The 22,893-nt window shown below is 41.8% G+C and overlaps 2 protein-coding genes across 2 annotated transcripts; one reads left to right on the top strand and one right to left on the bottom strand.

Moving 5' to 3' along the window:
* Positions 1-1,210: 1,210 nt before the first annotated feature.
* On the bottom strand, positions 1,211-5,439 carry LOC129819806 (proteasome subunit beta type-4-like). Its single transcript, XM_055876407.1, has 7 exons — positions 5,279-5,439; positions 4,561-4,767; positions 2,719-2,865; positions 2,331-2,412; positions 1,841-1,957; positions 1,632-1,720; positions 1,211-1,375 (listed from the first exon to the last, which is right to left on the bottom strand). The coding sequence occupies exons 1-7, from the start codon at positions 5,392-5,394 to the stop codon at positions 1,363-1,365; spliced, it is 771 nt and encodes a 256-aa protein (XP_055732382.1). The 5' UTR covers positions 5,395-5,439; the 3' UTR covers positions 1,211-1,362.
* Positions 5,440-5,972: 533 nt separating this feature from the next.
* LOC129819804 (DNA-binding protein RFX5-like) lies at positions 5,973-22,454 on the top strand. Its single transcript, XM_055876404.1, has 11 exons — positions 5,973-6,057; positions 13,612-13,761; positions 13,943-13,976; positions 14,070-14,152; positions 14,641-14,724; positions 15,277-15,402; positions 15,585-15,701; positions 15,996-16,074; positions 16,199-16,397; positions 16,564-16,661; positions 16,796-22,454. Exons 2-11 carry the CDS (start codon positions 13,652-13,654, stop codon positions 17,645-17,647), a joined length of 1,782 nt encoding a protein of 593 aa, XP_055732379.1. The 5' UTR covers positions 5,973-6,057; positions 13,612-13,651; the 3' UTR covers positions 17,648-22,454.
* Positions 22,455-22,893: the final 439 nt, after the last annotated feature.

Here is a 22,893-nt window from a genome sequence, read left to right as displayed (position 1 = left end):
TTCTACTCAAACTTTTTAGAATTGATTGAAACTGTCATTCATAGGCTGGCTTAGAGATCAAAATGTTGCGGTCTAAGGCACTGTGCCGTGACCGGGAGACCCATGATGCGGCGCACAATTGGTCCAGCGTCGTCCGGCTGGGATTTCCTTGTCCCATCGCGCTTTAATTTAAATTTTATTGGTCACATACACATTTAGCAGATGTTATTACGGGTGTAGCGACATGTGTGAGCAACTCCTTGTGGCGGGCCGGGAGCGCCTGCAAGCTGATTCAGTTGCTAGCTGGACAGTGTTTCCTCCGTCACATTGGTGCGGCTTGCTTCAAGGGTTAAGCAAGCAGTGTTGCTTGGCAGGGTCGTTTCGGAGGACGCATGGCTCTCGACCTTCGCCTCTCCCGAGTCCATAGGGGAGTTGCAGCGATGGAACTAGACTACCAAATTGGGGAGAACGTTTTTTAAAGAGATCAGAATGTCTCTTCTAGTAGGGATTGTTTGATATATTTAACTTCACTCACTTGAATGTATGATTCTGTATAGCTCAGTTGGTAGAGCATGGCGCCTGCAACACCAGGGTTGTGGGTTTAATTCCCACGGGGGAACCAGTATGAAAATGTATGCAGTCACTACTGTAAGTTGCTCTGCTTCACCTAACACCCGTGCCAATATATCCTCCAAAGACCGGCTTCTCTGTTTTTAATCACGTAAGTGGACAGACATAGGCCATTGCTTCATTTGATCTACTTTTTGTTTATGTACTGAAAGCAATCTAGCCTTTAAAGAAGTCCTGTCCACAGCGATAAATTACCTCAAGAAAACCAACCATGCGTTCCAAGGAAATCTCAGATGTTGATGCCTTGCTGACTGCTTTCTCTTGGATTACATCCTACCCCTGGGCTCATTTACATATTTTTGTATTTTGTATTTTCCTTATCACCAGAATGATTCTCCATTTTTTTTTTTTTAGAAATAAAGTGTCAAGCCTGCTTTAATGGTGGGTTTTCTTTTTGAGGTAATAACAGCATAGTTAGGTGCAGTTTTGTATGGTTGATCCAAAAACAAGTTTAGGTATCCCCCCCCCCCCCCAAGAACCTTTACCCTTAGCTCTGCTTGTGTGTGGACCTTTCCAATTACAGTATATAAATCTAATTTCTCAGAACTTCACCAGATTTATTTTAAGCCTGATTGTTATTCAAGTTTAAATAACTCACCCATTCAGAAATGTACATTTATTTTTCATATTACAAAAGGGGGAAAAACTAAATTGGTTACATAGCAGTCTTATTAAAGCGCTAACATTTTAGAATGTCATGGAACAGACTGATAGTGTGGCTTAACGTACAGTCCTGAATCGCCAACATCGTCCTTATTCAAACCCACTGCAAAAGAAAAGAAAATTACATTTTCATATCATGTAAGATACAGGCATATGCTGTGTGAACTAATCCACAAGATCTACAATGTATCTTTTCAGTTAAATGCTATGATCAATTTAGGACAAATGACAGCAGCTTTAAAAACAATTTCCTATCAAGTAATGTACTACACACAAATACACTAAACATGCCAACTTCATGGACCTTGTTGGACACTTCTGACTGGACAGTCAAGATGAGTTATGTGGCTATAACCTACCTAACCATGTGGGCAATTTCCCAGTTGGTCTCACAGGACATGGGGCCAACAATCTCCACACCTTCTTCTGTCACAATGGCAATCTCATGCTAAAACAGCCAAACATCAGTCATGTCACAAATAGCTATGAGATATTTGCTACAAACAGAAAAATTCACTATATGCTGTTGAAAATAACTCATTCAGGAGTGTTGAGACTACCGACTCACCCTGTTGTAGGAGCGAGCATCGCGATAGTACAGCACTTTAAGGCAGCGCTCAATCAGCGCCCGCGCCTCATCCTTAGTGATCTCAACCTTGTTCTCCACCACCTCCCTCATCAGGGGCTGCATGGACACAGAATAAGCTTAAACAAACTCATACGTACTGCAAGGGTCCGTGTTGAACTCCAACTGTGGAACATTCATTTTTACATACAGTATTACCATGAAGTAGCAGACGCATCATGCAGTACAGATTACTTCCAATTATACTTATTCATTTTCTTATCCCCGAAGGGGTTGCCACTATTTCTATATGAACGTGTAGCTCGACGACTTTAAAAATAAATGACTACTTCAGCCAATCGTGGGAATAGAAACTACGGCATCTTCTTTCCGATTTACAAAGATACATTCTAAACTATGAAATGTATAGAAGTTATTACTGCCTCTCAGTAGTAGTCCCCTCATGTGTGTTCATTAGCTTATTTGTCCTCACCTGGGCCAGGTAAGCACCAAACCCTGTCGCCACTGTAGGTGCCTCATAGGCCACACCCAGCTTGTCCACGTAGCCCAGGAAGCTAGAGAAATACAAGATGACAAGTTATGCATTTATTTTGATGTAGCTAGTTACAATATTTATAGCTGCAGGTCTCAAGTCAGTTTGATGTTAACATCAAGACCATGGTATTAGGTTTGTTAAAAGGCAAAAACTAACCAGGGTCATGGTTTAAAACACGGTCATGGTTAAACTATTCGATCTAACATGACAGCATTGTCAACGGGCACTCCTAAATTGCTAAGCAATTTCAAGAGTTCCACGTCTTGGCATAACTTCTGATAAGGACAAAAAATGGCTAGTTAAAGATGCTGAAAAATCATCCCACCTCTCGCCATTGTAGAATCCACCAACGACCACAGTGTTCCACAGTGGGTTCATCTTGCTGCGGCGGTTGTACATTACCCGTGTCAACCAGGAGTGAATGGCTTTGGGGCTGTAGCTGTGACCGTCCCCCAGGAGCTCCTCGTCGATCCTGGGATGCAAACACACAGACCTGATAAGTGGTGGTCCCCTCAGGGAGATAACCAAGCAAAGGTTTCAGCACCCCAAGTGAGGGAAATGACTCCTTATTGCCAGAAACCATTCAAACAAAGAGATCCTGCCCCAATTTCCTTAAAACCCATTATTATACTTTGTATCAATGATCCAGACCCTATACTCCAGTCTATCTGCAAACGTCTGCTTCTGTTAGTTTTCCATCTCCAGAAGTGCACACCAAGGATGTCCTCTTCATTGTTAATTGCCTTCTCTCAAACCCGTAGTCCGTCTGCTATGATCCTATTACAATCTATTGCACCAAATATCACGTCTCTATACTGATGACATATTATTCTTCCAGATTGTTTCTCACTCTTTTCCCCACCTTTTAGATATCTTTAATGCTTTTAGCAAAATTGCAGGATACAAGATCAATTGGGGGTAGTCTGCATTACTACTACTGAACAATAGACGAGAGTAATCTATTCCGTTACATATCCCAGTGGTCCAGCATTTTAGATATCTGGGTGTACAAATGTACTCCTCCTTGCAAAATATTGTACTGAATAATTCTCAATTCTTTAGAGATGTAAAAAAAAAAAAAAAACAGAAGTACATAAATGAATGTATTAATTCCTTTCAATTGCGTTTTTCAGTGGTTAAATAAACACCCGTCCACAAAAGATATTCAGTTCAATGCTCCCTGTAGCACCACCTGGGCATCTCAGTGGCACTGCATCTCAGTGCAAGAGGCATCACTACAGTCCCTAGTTCGATTCCAAGCTGTATCACATCCAGCGTGATTGGTAGTCCCATAGGGTGGTGCACAATTGGCCCAGCGTCGTCCGGGTTTGGCCGTCATTGTAAATAAGAATTGTTTCTTAACTGACTTGCCTAGTTAAATTAAGGTTACATTTTTAACAAAAATTGTTAAAAAAATAAAAAAAGATTTGTCTATTGGAAAAAAATGTGCTCCTTAATCTCAATGTATCTGGAGGAAAAAAAAACTTAAACAAGAATAAAACACGTTCAGAAATTGCAGGGGATGGCGGTCTCTTTGGGGAAGGCGCATTCCAAGACTTCCAACAAAAGCACAACCTGCCTAGCATTTTGTTCTTTTTCTACTTACAATTACATTCGGCTAGGACCGGTTATGTGGTATCTTGGGAAACTAAGCTTAATCCCTTTCACAAGGTACTGCTTGGAAAAAGAGGTCTCACATCTGAAATGTATTCCCTTCTAATAAAGACCTCATCCAAGCAGGGAAAAAAGTTGGAGTTTAACGCAACCTCATTCCTTAATTATTTCCTCTCATGTTGTGCATATTCATATACTTCTGTCAATGGATAATATCTGTATATAAAAAATGTTGACACTAGCATATGCTAACACACTGATGTCATTGACAGAGATACAGTCAGATCTGCTTCTGTGTGCCAATGTCAGTGAGTTAAGCATACAAAACTGAGGGCATCTCTTGCCATTTCTCCTTTCTAAAACCACGCTATTATTATGAATGCTACTATATTATGAACTACTCCATTTTCTGTGTATGTACCCTTTAACAAGAGTCTACAATAAATACATTAAAATATCAACAAAACATTTTATTTTTTTAAACAATGTAAACTATAACCATAAAGAACCAAGACAGCATAACAGATTTTTCTGAAAGAAACCTCAAACTTACACCATCTGTTCGATTATCTGCTTCATGTACTGGTAGTCTGCGTAGTCGCCGGAAGCGCCCAGGATGGTGGTGTCATTCACCTTCATGAGACGAGAGATGTTACGGAACCGTGCCAGGGAGCCATAGGAGCCCAGCATGTCAGCTGCGATGATGACTCCACCTGTAAACTTCACTCCCAGCACTGATGTTCCCGTCACCATGGGGTTTCTAAAGTTTAGGGAGGGAAAAATGTAGTTTGTCATGGGAAAGTTTTATTAACTAACGTTACACTAAAAATGCAATAGAGGGATGCATGCTGAACGTCCATTTAGGCTCATGCACGCGCATATATAACATATATGGCGGGAGTAGGACTAGCTACAAAATATGCTTCTATAGCATCCTTTATGATGGTGAGTTTGTTAGCTAGATAGCTACCTCACTGCCATGTCATACTAGCATTAACTACCATAAGCGCAATATGATTAGGTAGATAACTGGCGAGGCATAGATGGGCAACTTATCACGTCAGTCAATTTGTGCGAAATAGAATAAGATAGCGCGTTAACATATTCAGTTTAGCTAACTAGTAGCCCAACTAAATAATAGTGTAGTAGTCAGTGAGCTAACGTTAACTGCATCGGCTAGCTCCACCATGATGATACAGCACTGCAGCGTACCGAGGAAATCGAAAGTGGGATGACATTATTAGGGTCTCCACTCAAAAGTATTTACTTACAGGGTGTGTTTGATAGGTCCGCATCCTGGGGCTAAACTGCTGCCAGGAAATGAATAAAATTGTCCCGGTTTTGGTCCATTCTCCCAGAAATTGAGCTTCAAACCGCTTGGATCCATGTTACAAATTTGCGGATGTGACGACACAGCTGCTCGTGTTGTGTTCTGATGCAAAGAATATGGGATACAGGAAGCAGACAATTCTAACAAAATACAAATATGATGTATCTTATTTATAACCACATGTAAACCTTAACCCGAAGTATAATAAATAAAACAAGAAACTCATCAATAACTGTTAGTTTATTATAAATCTTCGATGATTTAGTCAGAAGGAAAGGAGTAAAATCAGAGGGGAGTTAAATTGCACTAGATGCTGATCCAAGGTCAGGTTTACGTTTCCTGTGTTTAGAAGGCGACGTTGGGATAGAGGAGTAGTAAACTGATTCTAGATCTGTGCATAGGGTATGTCAGCCCAAAAGGAAATAAAATATTCATACATGGGTAAACCAATCAAGTTTCTGTCACTAGGCAGAATTTTCTTAGACGATCCATCAGCTCAGTTACTGGGCAGACCAACCATAACGCCTCCTATCAGAATAATATTTAGCAAGAAAATAAAGCAATTGAACCAATAGAATTTAAGTTACACTTGGTATCCGAGTAGAATTAGAACAATCCACCAATTGGAATTTACGTTTGCTTTGTAGTCAGGCAGACATGACATATTTGTCCAATCACAAAAAAATCTGAAAGGGGATTTTTGCTGTATCTTTGGCTCAGGTACTTTCTTTTTCTTTTATAAAATAAATAGTCAAATAGGTTTTTATTATATATATCACCGAATAATATGTGCAATTTAAACATTACTTTGATATATTGTTGAAAAAGTTTGAATTCTGTTACAATTCATGTTTCAAAAGGTGTTTCATTGCTTGCTAATGCTAGCCCAGCTAGCTAGCTATCAAGTTTAGCTAACGTTAGTCACTTGCTAAGATTAAATAATAGTATTCAGCGAATCTACATGTTTTAAATGCCTATCAAACTAGCGTATTTGTTCTTCGTTTGTTATATGTGCTTTCTATTCCCAAAAAACTGACCACCAGTGTGTGCCTAGCCAGATGGCTAGCTAGTAAGCTAGCTACAGTGACTTGAAACATGTTATCGATAAAGCGGGAAGTATGCAAATTGCAAGCGCATGACCATAGAATAGCATACGCTGTGACATGAAAAAGCCATTGTTAACCATCTCAAATAATGGAAGTCGCTAGCTGAGAGGGAAGCGAGTAGTTTGCAACGCTAGTGAGAAAAAGACCCATGTCATGGCAGGTATTGGTACGCCAAAACCATGCCTCATAGTATTTCGGCACCGTGCTAATGACAGCCGGGTGAGCCAGCTTGGCAGCGGCTGCACTCTGTCATTGCGCCATTGTATTATGCCAATCAAGCTTTATAATTAGGAACACTTCTGTTTTAATTATCCTACATAATCGCCCGTTTGTCATGCTTTGGAAATGCAGAGAGCATCGTGCATGTTTTACTCCCAAGTATTATTATTTTTCCAGACACTGATAGTGCGTTGGGTGCCGTAGTGGGAGTGTCCCTGGCTGTTCAACTGATTGACTTATTTTCTATTTTGGGGACAGGCTTGTAGCTGCAATAGTGTGCAACTGCAGCCCGCAATTCGGGGTGTTCCTGCATGTGGCCACCCCTTGAGCATCCCATTGGTTCCTTCATGAACCCCTCCCCCCATGAGCATCCCATTGGTTCCTGGATGAATGCCCCCTCCTCGATGTCTTCATGCATATGACACTTTTGAATGTGGTCTTTAAAGGAAAGTACAAGTATTATGTGAGTTTTTTGGCGGAGTCCGCCTCGATGTCCTTCGCTCTCTCCTGCCCTCACTGTCTTTAACAGAACTGCAGGAAAACAGTGCCCAACAAGCGGGGGCGAAGGACACTGTCTACCAGTTGCCCCCACCTCCTGCTAGCACGGGAGGCTGGGGGGACAACATGTGCTAGCGAACTAGCTAGCTTGTTAGCGACACGTGTGCTAGCTTGCTAATTAGCTAGGGCACGGTGTAGCCCCCACCTCCCACCTGTTGTGGAAGTCGTGTCCTTCACCCCTGCCTGTCGGGCACAGCTTTCTGCTGTGGGCCGACAAGCGGTGGTGAAATACACTTTCTACCGGTCGCCCCCGCCTCCCGCTAGCACAGCAGGCGGGAGGCTGGGGCGACACCGTGTGTTAGCTAGCTTGATAGTTAGGGTCACCGTGTGCTAGCTAGCACACTGTCCTACGCTCCCACCTGCCCTCACCGTAGTTAACAGAACTGCAGGATAACAGTGCATGACAGGTGGGGACCAAGGACACTGTCTACCGGTGTACGGCTAGCTAACTACCGTTGTCGCCCCCGCCCCTTCTTCTGTGGGGTGTATTGGCGGCTGGCATCCAACATTATTGTGCATTAATAACACCTACTGTACTGGAGCGCTCCCACCTGTGTCCTAGCTTAAGAATTTAGCAATAGAAAGAGGGTAATGGAGATGCATGAATGTCCCGAATTGCACCCTTCTGTGTAGCTGTAGCACGCATCACTGTACTTGATTTTGGCTATACAGTACACACCAAACTCAGATTTTTCTCATATTGATACGACATTGAATATATTGACACACGATTGAAATGAAAAAAACGACTGTTTCACTTTTGCAGTACTATTCTTCATTAATAATCCTGACCTGAAACAATAATGACGAGTGAGAAAGTTAGAGGGTCAAAGATCATACCCCCAAGACACGCTAACCTCTCACCAATAACAGGGGAGGTTAACATGTCTTGGGGGTTATGATCTTTGACCCTCTGTAACTTCCTTTCTCACTCATCATTATTAACTATTCATTTCAGGACTATCCGTAATCATGGAATCATCCATATTAGGATAATGTAGAAGTGTTTAGAAACATATTCTGTTCTTATTTACAATAAAAGTTACTCCAAAATGACACAATACATTTACCATTCATTTATAATTGGGCACAAAATAAACTAAATGCAAATGCATCCAAGAAGTTTGTAGAGTCACAAGCTTGATGTAGTCATTGCGTGCTAGGAATATGGGACCAAATACTAAACTTTTGACTACTTTATTTATAAGAATCTTTAGGGGTGTTAATCTTTTTGACCCCTACCTTTTTGCGAGAAAAAACTATTACTTGTTTCAACAAAATATCTTTCTCTGAGCAATTGTATTAGTATAAAATAATATACAGTGCCTTCAGAAACTATTCATACCCCATGACTTATTCCACATTTTGTTACAGCCTATTTTCAAGATGGATAAAATATAAATTTTTCTCAACCATCTACACAAAATACCCAATAATGACAGTGAAAATGACTGTTATTAAAAATGTTGGCAAATTTATTGGGGAAAAAAATTCAAATTTGTGGATTAGGCTATTTCAACCACACCCGTTGCTGACTGGTGTTCAAAATCGAGCACACGGCCATGCATTCTGCATAGACAAACATTGGCAGTAGAATGGACCGTACTGAAGAGCTCAGTGCCTTTCAATGTGGCACTGTCATAGGATGCCACCTTTCCAACAAGTAAGTTGGTCAAATTTCTGCCCTGCTAGAGCTGCCCCGGGTCAACTGTAAGTGCTGTTACTGTGAAGTGTAAACATCTAGGCGCAACAACGGTTCAGCCGCAAAGTGGTAGGCCACACATGCTCACCGAATGGGACCGCCGAGTGCTGAAGCTTGTAGCAATCGTCTGTCCTTGGTTGCAACATTCACTACCGAGTTCCAAACTGCTTCTCGGTGCAACGTCAGTTTCATGAAATGAGTTTCCATGGCCGAGCAGCCACACACAAGCCTAAGATCACCATGCGCAATGCCAAGCGTCGGCTATAGTGGTGTAAAGCTCTCTGCTATTGGATTCTGGAGCAGTGGAAAGGTGTTCTCTGGAGTGATGAATCACGCTTCACCATCTGGCAGTCCGACTGAAGAATCTGGGTTTGGTGGATGCCAGAAGAACGCTACCTGCCTGAATACATAGTGCCAACTGTAAAGTTTGGTGGAGAACAAATAATGGTCTGGGGCTGTTTTTCGTGGTTTGGGCTATGCCCCTTAGTTCCAGTGATGGAAATCTTAACGCTACAGCATACAATGACATTCTAGACGATTCTGTGCTTCCAACTTTGTGGTAACAGTTTGGGGAAGGCCCTTTCCTGTTTCAGCATGATAATGCACCCGTGCACAAAGCAAGGTCCATACAGAAATGGTTTGTCGAGATAGTTGTGGAAGAACTTGTTACACCCCTGAGTCAAAAATTTGTAGAAGCACCTTTGGCAGCGATTACAGTTGTCTTTATGGGTAAGTCTCTAAGAGCGTTCCAGACCTGGATTGCGCAACATTAGCCAATTATTACTATTTTCAAAATTCTTCAAGCTCTGTCAAATTAGTTGTTGAACATGGCTAGACAACCATTTTCAGGTCTTGCAATAGATTTTCATGAAGATTTAAGTCAAAATTGTAATTTGGCTACTCAGGAACATTACCTGTCTTCTTCGTAAGCAACTTCAGTATAGATTTGGCCTTGTGTTTTAGGTTATTGCCCTACTGAAGGTGAATTCATCTCCAAGTGTCTGGTGGAAAGCAGATTGAACCAGGTTTTCCTTATCTCTATTCCATTTATTTTTATCCTGAAAAATGCTTCAGTCCTTAACGATTACAAGCATACCCATAACATGATGCAGCCACCACTACGCTTGAAAATATGGAGAGTGGTATTCAGTAATGTGTTGTATTGGATTTGCCCCAATCATAACACTTTGTATTCAGGACAAAAAGTGAATTGCTTTGCCACATTTTTTTTATTATTACTTTAGTGCCTTGTTAAAAACAGGCAGTGGTGTTTAGTGAGTCCACCAGATCAGAGGCAGTAGGGATGAGCAGGGATATTGTCATGATAGGCATGTGAATTAGACCCTTTTCCTGTCCTGCTAAGCATTCAAAATGGAGCGAGTACTTTTGGGTGTCCGGGAAAATGTATGGAGTAAAAACTAAATTATTTTCTTTAGGAATGTAGTGAAGTAAAAGTAAAAGTAATCAAAAATATAAAGTAAAATACAGATACCCCAAAAAACTACTTAAGTAGTACTTTAAAGCATTTTTACTTAATTAAGTACTTTATACCACTGCAAACAGGATGCATGTTTTGGAATATTTTTTATTGTGTACATGCTTCCTTCTTTTCACTCTGTCAATTAGGTTAGTATTGTTGAGTTACTATAATGTTGTTGATCTATCCTCAGTTTTCTCCTATCATAGCCATAACATTCTGTAACTGTTTTAAAGTCACCGTGACCATTGATTTCATGGTGAAATCCCTGAGTGGTTTCCTCTACGAAACTGAGTTAGGAAGGACCCCTGTATCTATGTAGTGATTGGTTGAATTGATATACCATCCAAAGTGTAATTAATAACTTTACCATTCTTAAAGGGATATTCAATGTCTGCCTTTTTACAATTTGACCCATCTACCAATAGGTGCCCTTCTTTGTGAGGCATTGGAAAACATCCCTGGTCTTTGTGGTTGAATCTGTGCTTGAAATTCACTGCTCGACTGAGGGACCTTACTCATAATTGTATGTGTAGGGTACAGAGATGAGGTAGTCATTCAAAAATCATGCTAAACACTATTATTGCACAGAGTCCATGCAACTTATTAAGTGACTTGCTAAGAAAAAAAATTGTTCAGTCTGCAACACAACAAAATGTGGAAAAAGTCAAGGGGTGTGAATACTTTCTAAAGGCACTGTAATTTCCCAATAATTATTTTTGAATACAATATAGCTCAGTATTTGAATTATTTATTTTATACAGTCATTATTGCACATTTTTATCAAGGGTGTCAATAATTTGGGACCACATTGTATATATCTCTATTATGCGTTGGAATATATCATATTCTATATTATAATACTTTGGAACAGATTTCTAAAATTAAAATCACTTACATGCTGACAACACCGGTTGCATTGTGTGCCCAACATTTCAAAATATATATGTACCCATGCATGTTATTCAATAATTTCATCCAAACTGCTCGTGCGCATCAACAAGTGTCTGCGCAGCCAGGCGCTAAAATAGAACTTGGTTCTATTTTAGAAGAAGAAGATGACTGAACTAGGAGAGATTACTAGAAACTAACTAGGTTTCCTCTTTTATTTTGGGATTAGAACTTGGTTCTATTTTAGACGCTTGATGCGCTGCAAGTCCCGCCTCTCCCATCTACTCGTTGGTTTTTAGGAGCATATACCCACGTGGGTGATTGAAAGATGAACGAGGTCCACACTCCAGTCCAGTTGGTTGCAGTAAGGCACCTTAAAGTTGGTTGCCAACTGCCATATAAAATCCACAGAAGAAGATGACTGAACTAGGAGAGATTACTAGAAACTAACTAGGTTTCCTCTTTTATCTTTGGATTAATTGTCGGAGTAGAGAACGCATGATTTCGTGTGACTCAAAATAGGTAGATATTTTACAAAGATCCATCAAAAAAGGTTCGTGTGACTCAAAATAGGTAGATATTTTACAAAGATCCATCAAAAAAGGATAATGTACATGTAATACCCAGTACTGTTCCAAATATCCCAGGATAAATTATTTAGCAACAGCAAGCTAGCTAGCTAAATATCCATTAATTTTTCTTAAGTTTCGACCTGTCCCCAAGTGAATATAGTTCAGATTTCATTTTGATATTTCTACCTCTGTCTCCTGATCACGTCTGGTGGGGATAGACAAACTCAACATGCAAACGCACGCACCTAGCCAGTTTGGACATCACGTTAGAGCTGCTTTTCTGGTATCTTTACAGTCTTTTTTTTCCAGAAAACTTGGGGGGCCAAATAAAATCAGCCAGTTGGGGAACCCTGATTTAGGATGTCCAGCCACTGCCCAGAGTGGGTAAAAATGCGCTTTGGTGATGAAATTGAACTCAAATACATTTTACCAAGATAAATATGATTATTCATGTTCTGAATCGTTCAGTGGGGTATTTCTCTAACATATCATTAACATTGTATCCAAAAAGTTGGATTTCGTAACCTAATACGTACAATAATAACCACAGAGCTCTGTTGACGTAGCGGTGCACGTTTCCCCTTTTGAGGATTTGATTTCCGCGGGTCACAAAAATCAAAATTAGCATGACATGAGCTGAATTAAATGTAAAAGGCTTTGAAAAAATATTGGTATATGCTCAGTGCACCGTTGACATTTTCACAGAGATACACTTGCTTTTGTGAGAAATTTTGGGAAAAAATACAGGAATTTTGAATTAATATGAAAATTGTATACTAAAAATTAAAATACTACATGTCATGTCTCAAAATTGATATCCATCTTACCTCTATTGTTTTATGTCCTTTGGATTCGAGAAGAAAGATGACGAGTTAAACGGCAAAGTGAGCCTGTCAGATAGCCAATAACCTTAATTCTTGCACAGAATCCAGCCTAGCTGATGCAACTTTCCAGACCTTTTACCACTTTTCAATAAATGTTAATCAAATACTCACTGACAGTTTTCTTGTTGAGATTCAATTGGCACATACACATTTGCGTTGTCACCTTATTTTTTTAATTTAACCTTTATTTTACTAGGCAAGTCAGTTAAGAACAAATTCTTATTTACAATGACGGCCTACCAGGGAACAGTTCTGCCTTGTGGCAAAATGACAGATTTGTACCTTGTCAGCTCGGGGATTTGATCCAGTAACCCACCGCTCTAACCACTAAGCTACCTGTTGAGCAATGAGCAAACAGTCAATTGTTGTATTTGACTAACATTTATTTTTTTAAAGTATGGATTTCAGCAATCAAAGCAATGCATGCAACTACAGAGGATAAACATAGGTAAGGGTTTAGTCATAGATTTTTTTATTTTAAGTATTGACTTGGGCGAATCGGTGTACTTGGAGCTGAATTGCACAAAGCCTGGTCTCTGCTCCACTCCATCAGTGGATTTAATCAGAAACTAACTCCTATCAGTACTACCATCATCATAGTCAGATATGATCCATAGTTTCCATTTTGATTTAAATGAAACGACATGAAGGCTTCTTCTGTCTTGTCTTGTTGGGCAGCTTATCAGTTGAAAATTCACTAACATTGTGCATGTCCAATAACGAGCGTTATTGGATGTGGAGGGATAGATTTAACATCCTCAACTAAAACTAAAAGTTGCTTTTAAAATATCAAATGACAGCCCCCAGTAAATTCCACAGTGCTTAGAACAGTGTTATCACATTTACCCTCCTCTCCTCATTTCAGAGGCCTCAGGGTGTGTTTGCCACCGCTGTGTGAGCAAACAATGACGGAGGACAGGCTGAAGGCGGACCCCTCCAAGCGGGAGGGGCTGGACTCAGGAGAGGGTGACACAGAGCCTAGCCTGCTGCTGCAGAAACTAAAGAGCAACATCTCGTAAGTCCCACCCCTCTGTCCACACAGCCACTGCTTAAATCATCAAAATGGACTAAAATATTGTGTAGTATCAGCAACCTCTCCAACATTTATCTCATGCCATTGATCTCATACAGCTTATCCATCAGTGTCATTAGAAAGTCTGCAGAAATGTGTTTGTAATAGCTGTTTCTTTTCGCAGTACGAATGTACAGGGCAAAGTGGACGTTATCCTGGTGAGTGCCAAGACATCTTTGGTATTGCTCTGTGTATGAATTGCCTTGTCTATGAATGACCCAGATTGTATCCTATGTCTCTCCTACCCACAGCAAGATGTGCAGCGCTTCTCTGACAACGACAAACTCTACCTTTACCTCCAGCTGCCTTCTGGCCCCAGTTCAGGGGAGAAAAGGTGAGCATCATTATCATCAGCATTCACTCTGGGTCTAGCACTCTATGATTGTCCTCCTGGAGGGACATATTTGTGGCTCTTCAGATGACTGAAGAGGCTGATGTATGACCCACAAATCCCACTGAAGAGGCCAGTGTGTGTGTTGATAGTTGTTGATGTTTAGCCTCTCCTTTCGTTGTTGCCTCTTGTCCTCAGTGGCATGGTGGAGGTATTTTTCATGATGTGCAGCCCTACCGTGGATGGCCTTCCTCCATTTTGTTTTATTTCCATTCAGTCCATTAGAGATACATTAGGTGTCATGCAAGCAAGCGTTGCCGCAGTGGTCCATCCAGAAGGGGGTGCATTGTACCTACCTGCTGGTGGTTTAAGTTTAGTTTTGATCTGGATGTTATCGTGTGCGTTTGAGATGCAGAGATTCAACAGACCATGCAGATCTATGTATCTCGAACATGCACGCATCTCCAAATTCCCCAAACTCTTTTTCTCAGTCTGGCAATGGCCCCGCTGGCACAACTTAGGCGGTGGTGTATTTCTGCATCGATGTCAGCTTTGGAGGAGAGAACACTGCCAAGGTAAGGGAAGAGGTCCACGTTTTCATGGGTGTTATTGTCAACATGTATACAAAGCTCAATAACCCAGTCACATACTGACTTCCCCCCCCCATAACACTTTACACTTAAAACAATTCATAAATGCTATTATAAGTAGTTTATAAACTAAATTCTTTAGTTAATAGTTTATAAATCTGTTATAAACAGTTGACACAATGATTGACATTTTGTGATTGTTATTTAATTGCTTGCCAAAATGTGAGTGCATATTGATTATTATTATTTTTGCCAGTGCAGCAATGCATGTTTGAGCTGGAATAAAACAGCAGCAACATGAACCTTGTGCTGGCTTTTCATCTTTCTTTTTGGGGGGGGGCCAGGACCGGTTGAGAAGTTGGGGATGTGTATATCTCCTCCTTCGATTTTTTTATTTTTTAATGTTCACCGCCTTAACTTGTTTCAAAATGTCTACATTGAACTGTTCCTTTCTTTCCCGCCACAAGACAAAATATATTTTTATCAGCAAAACATGGCTGCTGAGATGTACTTCTTTGCTTTGTTTGTCCTGAGCAGCAGCAGCAGTGACCCCAGCTCCTTCAACACAGCTGACCAGCTGCACACCTGCAACTGGATCCGCAGCCACCTGGAGGAGCACGCAGACACCTGCCTGCCCAAGCAAGACGTCTACGAGACATACAAGTAAGTTCATGTCATGAGGCACAGCTGTGACTGTGAATTACAAATGTACTCATGAACCCAGACTACCTGGACATCAATAAGAAATACTCGTTTTAGTTTTCCGTTTCAAACGCTTTGCTACGGTGTGCCCTAATGAAAACAACCTAGCTAATGTTATGATCTCTTACACTCTCATCCCCCAGGAGATACTGTGAAAACCTGCAGCACCGGCCTCTGAGCGCTGCCAACTTTGGGAAGATCATCCGTGACATCTTCCCCAACATCAAAGCCCGGAGGCTCGGTGGCAGGGGACAGTCCAAATATCCTTTCAGTCTGTCACGAGGTTGTTTTGGGAGGCCCTTTAAACATTTGAACGCAATTTTACTTTTGTTTGCCACAACTGCATTCACACCTGTAAATGAAATATTCTGGATGGAATTCAGGGATTCACCCATACTTCAATGCATCCTATTTGCATCCTATATGGGAAATGTGGATAGAATGATGCCACGGAGTACAAAAGATCAAAAAGTATTACCATAATCTATTGATAAGTGGAGAGGGTGGGGTTCCCCTTTCTGTCTACAGTTATTCCTTAACTCCTCCGCTGACACGTATTGTTATAGTGGAATCCGCAGGAAGACGGTGCTAAACATGCCACTGTTGCCAAACCTGGACCTGAAAAACGACCCGGTATGTATGACTAGCCACCTGCACTTCCTGGTTAGATGATAGCACACTACCATTGCTTTTGCTATAGCTAAGTGCAAAAATGACTGTCAGTAGTGATTATGTACATGGCTGTACGTCAATGTAGTCGGAGCTGACGGAGCTGGTGCAGACCTACAAGCAAGAGGTGACGGAGGCGGCTTGTGAGCTCATCTGTGATTGGGCCCAGAAGATCCTCAAGCGTTCCTTTGACACAGTGGTCGAGATCGCCCGTTTTCTTGTGCAGGAGCACATCGTCAACCCGCGCTGCAGCCAGGCTGAACTCGTCACTTCTGCCGCTATGGCAGGTGAGTCTCAGTGTCCTCATTTCCATCTTACTGTGTTCAGTCGTCCTCGTTACACTGTATTCGGTCGACCTCGTTACACTGTGTTCATGTCATCTCCAATACCATCCGCAACCATCTTATGGTTGGAATTTCTTGTAATCATCTGTGATTTTTCTCTGTCTCACAGGAGGTCCTGCAAAGCCCCACAAGGTGATCAAGAAGAACCCAGTACCATCCAAAGGAGGTGGGCCAGAGACGGAAGGGAGCGGCTCTGAAGCTAAGGTAGTGAGTGCATCAACAATACCCTTTCAAAGACTAAACGCAAAGTACATGAACACACTGCTGGGCTGGAAGTTGTAATAATGAGCCATGTCTACTGATATTGAGTTTATGTAACACAATGATATTGTTTCTCTCAGAGGGATAAAGACGTTGGGGATCAGTCGTTGCCAGGGAAACTGCAGTCCAGTGACAAGCCAATGAAAGGGGTGGAGTCTGTACGCCCGGGGGGTCGCGAATTGCAGGTGGAGGCTCTGATGAAGCACTTGCCCCGAATCCTGCCTCGCAGCTCCGTCCCGGAAAAGTCCCAGCTTTCGGTGCGCTCCTCGCCCCCTTCGCTGGCGCCCAAAGACGCAGGTGGCGTGAAAGTTATTACAATGACTGCCCTGCCCCAGCAGCAAGGGGGCGCTCTCCCCGTCATGATCCTCCCCCAGAGCGTCAGCCTCTCCTACCCCGACAGGGAAAAAGCCCCATCAATCACCATGGCGCCCGTGGCACCAACATCGGTGGTGCAGAGGGCCCGCACAGCGGGCAAACGGGCCCCCGAGGCGACAAGCGGGGGCCCTGGGCCGGGAGGCACGCCGGCCAAACGGAAACGAGGACGACCCAGGAAGCCACGGCCAGAGGACACTGCCCCCCCACAGCCGCCCCCTCCACCCTTACCCTCGGTCAACCAAGCCCCTATCATGAATTCCCTCACCGGAGGGGTGATCCAGAAAGCCTGCTCTTCCTCCGCCTCCCAGGTGGTGGAGGTCGTATTCCAGGACCAGCAGGCCTTGGTACTAGGTCAGCTGCATTCGGTAGCGGACACAGGCGACCCAGAGCACCGGGGCGTGGTGCTCGAGACTGACCCACGGCCCGTGCTGCTGTTGTCAGGGGCCAGTCACACAAACTGGGACATGGGCAGGGCCATGGTAGAGGTCATCCAGAGGGCCCCGAGACCACCCACCATCATCACCAAGAACAACAACAACTCCCAGTCTACCCCCTAGCACCGCCTGCCCCTGCCCACTGTGCTGGAGGATCGAGGGGAGGTGGAGATCACCCTCACCCCCGTGGAACCTTTGGACGATCTGCCGACCCCCACTGCCCAGGCTAGCTCGGAGGGCAGCACCACACCCGATGACAGCTCTAAAGAACCTAGCCCTGGCCTTCCTTGTCCCAGAGACTAAGGAGCACTAAGGGACTTTATACTACCCTCAGGGTGAGGATAACCACCCCCAATCATCTTCTCCCAGGTAGCGTCTTCTCCCCGATTGGTGGAAATCCAAGATTGGCAGCGCAGAGAGCCAAGAAGGATTGATGAAGCCAAAACACTATTAATCCCTGTTGACCTTCCATTTATAACTCTTTGCTGTGACTCTAACTGCATGTTTGTCTTTGTAATTGTGAGCAGAGAGAGCGATAAAGGCGGTTCCGTAGTTCTGATGACGAGGGGGGGTGTTTACGGGTTCGGACCTTACGAGGTTTTAAGTGCTACTCTCCCTGAGAGGAATTCCCCTCAGTGTTTTTTTATTTTTTATAATATACAGTTGAAATTGGACGTTTACATACACCTTAGCCAAATACATTTAAACTCAGTTTTTCACAATTACTGACATGTAATCCTAGTAAAACATCCCTGTCTTAGGTCAGTTAGAATCACCACTTTATTTTAAGAATGTGAAATGTCAGAATAACATTTTATTTATTTCAGCTTTTATTTCACATTCCCAGTGAGTCAGAAGTTTACATACACTCAATTAGTATTTGGTGTCATTGCCTTTAAATTATTTAACTTGGGTCAAATGTTTCGGGTAGCCTTCCACAAGCTTCCCACAATAAGTTGGGTGAATTTTGGCCCATTCCTCCTGACAGAGCTGGTGTAACTGAGTCAGGTTTGTCGCACACGCTTTTTCAGTTCTGCCCACAAATTTTCTATAGGATTGAGGTCAGGGCTTTGTGATGGCCACTCCAATACCTTGACTTTGTTGTCCTTAAGCCATTTTGCCACAACTTTGGAAGTATGCTGGGGTCATTATCCTTTTGGAAGACCCATTTGCAACCAAGCTTTAACTTCCTGACTGATGTCTTGAGATGTTGCTTCAATATATCCACATAATTTTCCTCCCTCATGAGGCCATCTATTTTGTGAAGTGCACGAATCCCTCCTGCAGCAAAGCACCCCCACAACATGATGCTGCCACCCCTGTGCTTCACGGTTGGGATGGTGTTCTTCGGCTTGCAAGCCTCCCCATTTTTCCTCCAAACATAACGATGGTCATTATGGCCAAACAGTTCCATTTCTGTTTCATCAGACCAGAGGACATTTCTCCAAAAAGTACGATCTTTGTCCCCATGTGCAGTTGCAAACAGTAGTCTGGCTTTTTTATGGTGGCTTTGGAGCAGTGGCTTCTTCCTTGCTGAGCGGCCTTTCAGGTTATGTCGATATAGGCGTTGTTTACTGTGGATATAGATACTTTTGTACCTGTTTCCTCCAGCATCTTCACATGGTCCTTTGCTGCTGTTCTGGGATTGATTTGCACTTTTTGCACCAAAGTGCGTTAATCTCTAGGAGACAGAACGCGTCTCCTTCCTGAGAGGTATGACGGCTGCATGGTCCCATGGTGTTAATACTTGCATACTATTGTTTGTACAGATGAACGTGGTACCTTCAGGCGTCTTGAAATTGCTCCCAAGGATGAACCAAACTTGTGGAGGTCTACAATTTTTTTTCTGAGGTCTTTTTTGATTTTCCCATGATGTCAAAGCAAAGAGGCACTGAGTTTGAAGGTAGGCCTTGAAATACATCCACATGTACACCTCCAATTGACTCAAATTATGTAAATTAGCCTATCAGAAGCTTCTAAAGCCATGACGTAATTTTCTGGAATTTTCCTAGCTGTTTAATTAAAGGCACAGTCAACTTAGTGGATGTAAACTTCTGACCCACTGGAATTGTGATACAGTGAATTATAAGTGAAATAATCTGTCTGTAAACAATTGTTGGATAAATTACTTGTCATGCACAAAGTAGATGTCCTAACCGACTTGCCAAAACTATAGTTTGTTTACAAGAAATTTGTGGAGTGGTTAAAAAAAGACTTTTAATGACTCCAACTTAAGTGTATGTAAACTTCTGAATTCAACTGTATTCTTTGGTTGTGTTATGTTGATGTTTGTAGTTGTGGTTTCAAATAGACTTCCAGAGTAAAGGAGAAAGCATGACTCGCTGCTGGTGGAGCTGCATTTAAATGATGCCCCCGTCAAGCATCAGAACTGGGTCTGCCTCAGTGTTGTAAAAAATTGTGTTTCAATATTGTGAGTTTGCCCCCTTCCCCTTCTCCAAATTCATTAAATTGGAGTGTGACACAACACGAGCACTTACCAGGTCGTAATGCCAATATTACAGCACTTACTGTTAGCGATTTAGCCTAGATTACGAAACGTAGACACCATATAGGCTAGACTATGACAAACAGTCGTTAAATATGCCTTTGTATTGTATTGAAGAATGAACTTGCATCACCTCGGGTGAAAGCGTCAAAGCACAAACCTACGAGCCTAGTGTAAACCTTGAGCGCGGCAAAGAGACATAATGAAATATTAGCGCAGATTTAGTAAATGATTTAGCCTGATGCTAAGCTAATGCAGGTTGCCAAGCCCTTTTTTAATACGATATGGATGTTGTACCTTAGTCCTAGAGTGTATAAATATTATATAATTTTCAAACTGTCTGGCAGAGACAACTATTGCTTAGTCACCCTTTGCCAAAATTTCAGCCTCTGGCTTTGCCAAGGGGTGCATACATCTTTGGTGCTGAACTGAGGCATATTGCAATACTTAGCAGTACATGATAATGTAAGATATTGAATCCCTTCAATCCAAACCCAGCATATCATCCAAAGTATGATCAACCTTAAATAGGCTGGTTTTGTGTTTTTTATACCTTCCGTCCTTTGACAATGGGAGATTTCAATTTGTAATCCCCAGCCTCAGCCCTTTTGGAATTAAATTGAAGCAGACGACAAGAATATTTGCACTGATATGAAGAAATCAAAAAGGGAAGAGCCTGTTGGTGAGGACATATAATAGTAGTGATTACTATGAATGAAAAAACAATGATTAAATACCTGCTATATGCTTGAGGTAGTTTTAGAAGAGGCAATGTTAACTTTATTTTTCATTAGAGTTGATGGTCAAATTTGACTGAATTGAGAATAAGCACTACGGAATTAGACTTTATAATTAGCCTGTGCCATGTTATTGTCCTTCTGTAAACCATGGGCTTATGAAGAGACACACTTTATGTAAATTCATGATGCATTCATTTGGTACTGTAATGGTGAGGACACAAGTTTGTCTACACACTACACTATTTCCCGGGAAAACAGGGATTCCCTATGTCTGTCTTCAAACCCTGTTAATAGATTTTCTCCCCAACCAGTATGTAGTACAGGGGTGACCAACCATATACATACATGTGGCCAACCTTCTGCTGGCAGGCTTTTGTCCCAGCCCTGTTCTTACACACCTGATTCTATTCTACTAATCAGCTGCTCATGATTAGGTAAATCAGTTGTGTTAGAGCAGAGCTGGAATGAAATCCTGCAGCTACCTTGTAGCTCCCTGTGAGGAGGGTTGGCCACCCCTGATCTAGTATATTCTGTTGGTCTGTTAATTGTGTAATTACATGTACATAGCTATAGTAGCTCAACTTATCCTCGTTGATGACATTGGAGTATGAGCTAGCAATGATCTCAGAGTTGTATTAGTCAATTGACAGATCAAGTTAATATCAGTAAGAGGTGGGTTTTACTTTGAATGAAAACTACTGATAAACTGGAGGCCCAGGGGACACACTTGGGTAACCCCTTCCCTAAGTAAGTACAGGTCCTTTAGTGTGCAGTTAAATGAGTGTTGCAGTAAGTGAATGAGTGAGTGGGAGAACTTTCACTGTGGAGCCACGGTGCTCAAAAGAAACGGGTTAGAGAATCAAAGATAAGGATCGGGATCCGGGTAGCGGTGCCTTGACCATAACTGGCGGTCAAACCACATCATGACCGACCACGGTCAAGCTCTGTTGATGGTGGTAACCCTCTGTAAACTAGCCCGGCTAGCTATGTAGTGGTTAAGTAGCTTCATAGCTTTGCTTTGCGGTTTGTTTGAGTCATGCAAATAAGAAGATTGCAAATTTGTCATTTTGCTATTGTTGTTTAATCAAATCTATAAAAACATTATTTATCATATGTGCGTTTGTTAATATGAGTCATTAAAGTTTCATTCATTGTACAGGTCATTTGAAGTCCAGTTTTAACATGAATGTCTTTGAATTTCAAAGACACTTCCAGTTTTAAAAAATCTGTCCATGCATGGTTTTATGTGACAGTAATTCTATTATTCTAAGATTCAATTTGAAAAAACTGTTACTCTCCTAGATTAGAAATCATACGTCAAAACATAAAATGTATTGACTAAGGGTTTAAAAATTAGATGTGTTAAGTTATGCTTTAGTTTAACATTATATTCCCCCAGGTTGTGTTTTGCACTTTATTTATACCTGAAGATGAAATCATTTATAATCGGTGTGCACATAAAAAACAGAATCCTGATTTGATCATTAAGAATTGCACCTTGTTGCACCTCTAAATGCCCTTGTTTGAAATTGCTTGAGTTGTTTTTTCTAAATCATTGTCTCAGAGTTGTCATTTACATCTATGCTTCCTTTTAAAAAAACAGAGCTAAACAAAATTATGCCAACAACAACTAATGTGAATATATTTTCCTATGCTGACTGTAATAAATGTTGTTAAAAGGTAACTGGAGAGATGTTGGGTGTTGATAATTTCTGTGTCATTTTTTTACTCTTCTCTTAAAGGCGCACTCCAACTATTTTGAAACTTTCCCTGTTGAAAAACAACATCCCACATATAAATTTGAGCGAGAGAAATAGTGTAAACTTCATGGAGTAGGCCATTCAAGTAGTTGGTCCGATGGCCCTCTGATGTCATCGGCCTCCCCACTTGCTTGAGGAACAATACAGAACCAAAGAAGAAAGCCTCCACACACACTTATAAGAGGACACCTGGATCACCTATTAAGATGTGCCCTTTGTTAAGTAAATCAGGTGTTAAATGAGCTGAAAAGGACATGGCAGTAGGACTTTAAGGGAGGGAGAGTGAGGGAGAGTTTTTAATCCTCAATGGAGCTGTTTTGAGCTCTTCCTAATTTCAGAACCCATAGTAAACTCTTCCAAACC

Source organism: Salvelinus fontinalis, chromosome 22, assembly GCF_029448725.1.
Source record: "Salvelinus fontinalis isolate EN_2023a chromosome 22, ASM2944872v1, whole genome shotgun sequence".
In the NCBI taxonomy this organism is placed as follows: domain Eukaryota; kingdom Metazoa; phylum Chordata; class Actinopteri; order Salmoniformes; family Salmonidae; genus Salvelinus; species Salvelinus fontinalis.
This window is presented reverse-complemented; position numbering and strand designations above follow the sequence as displayed.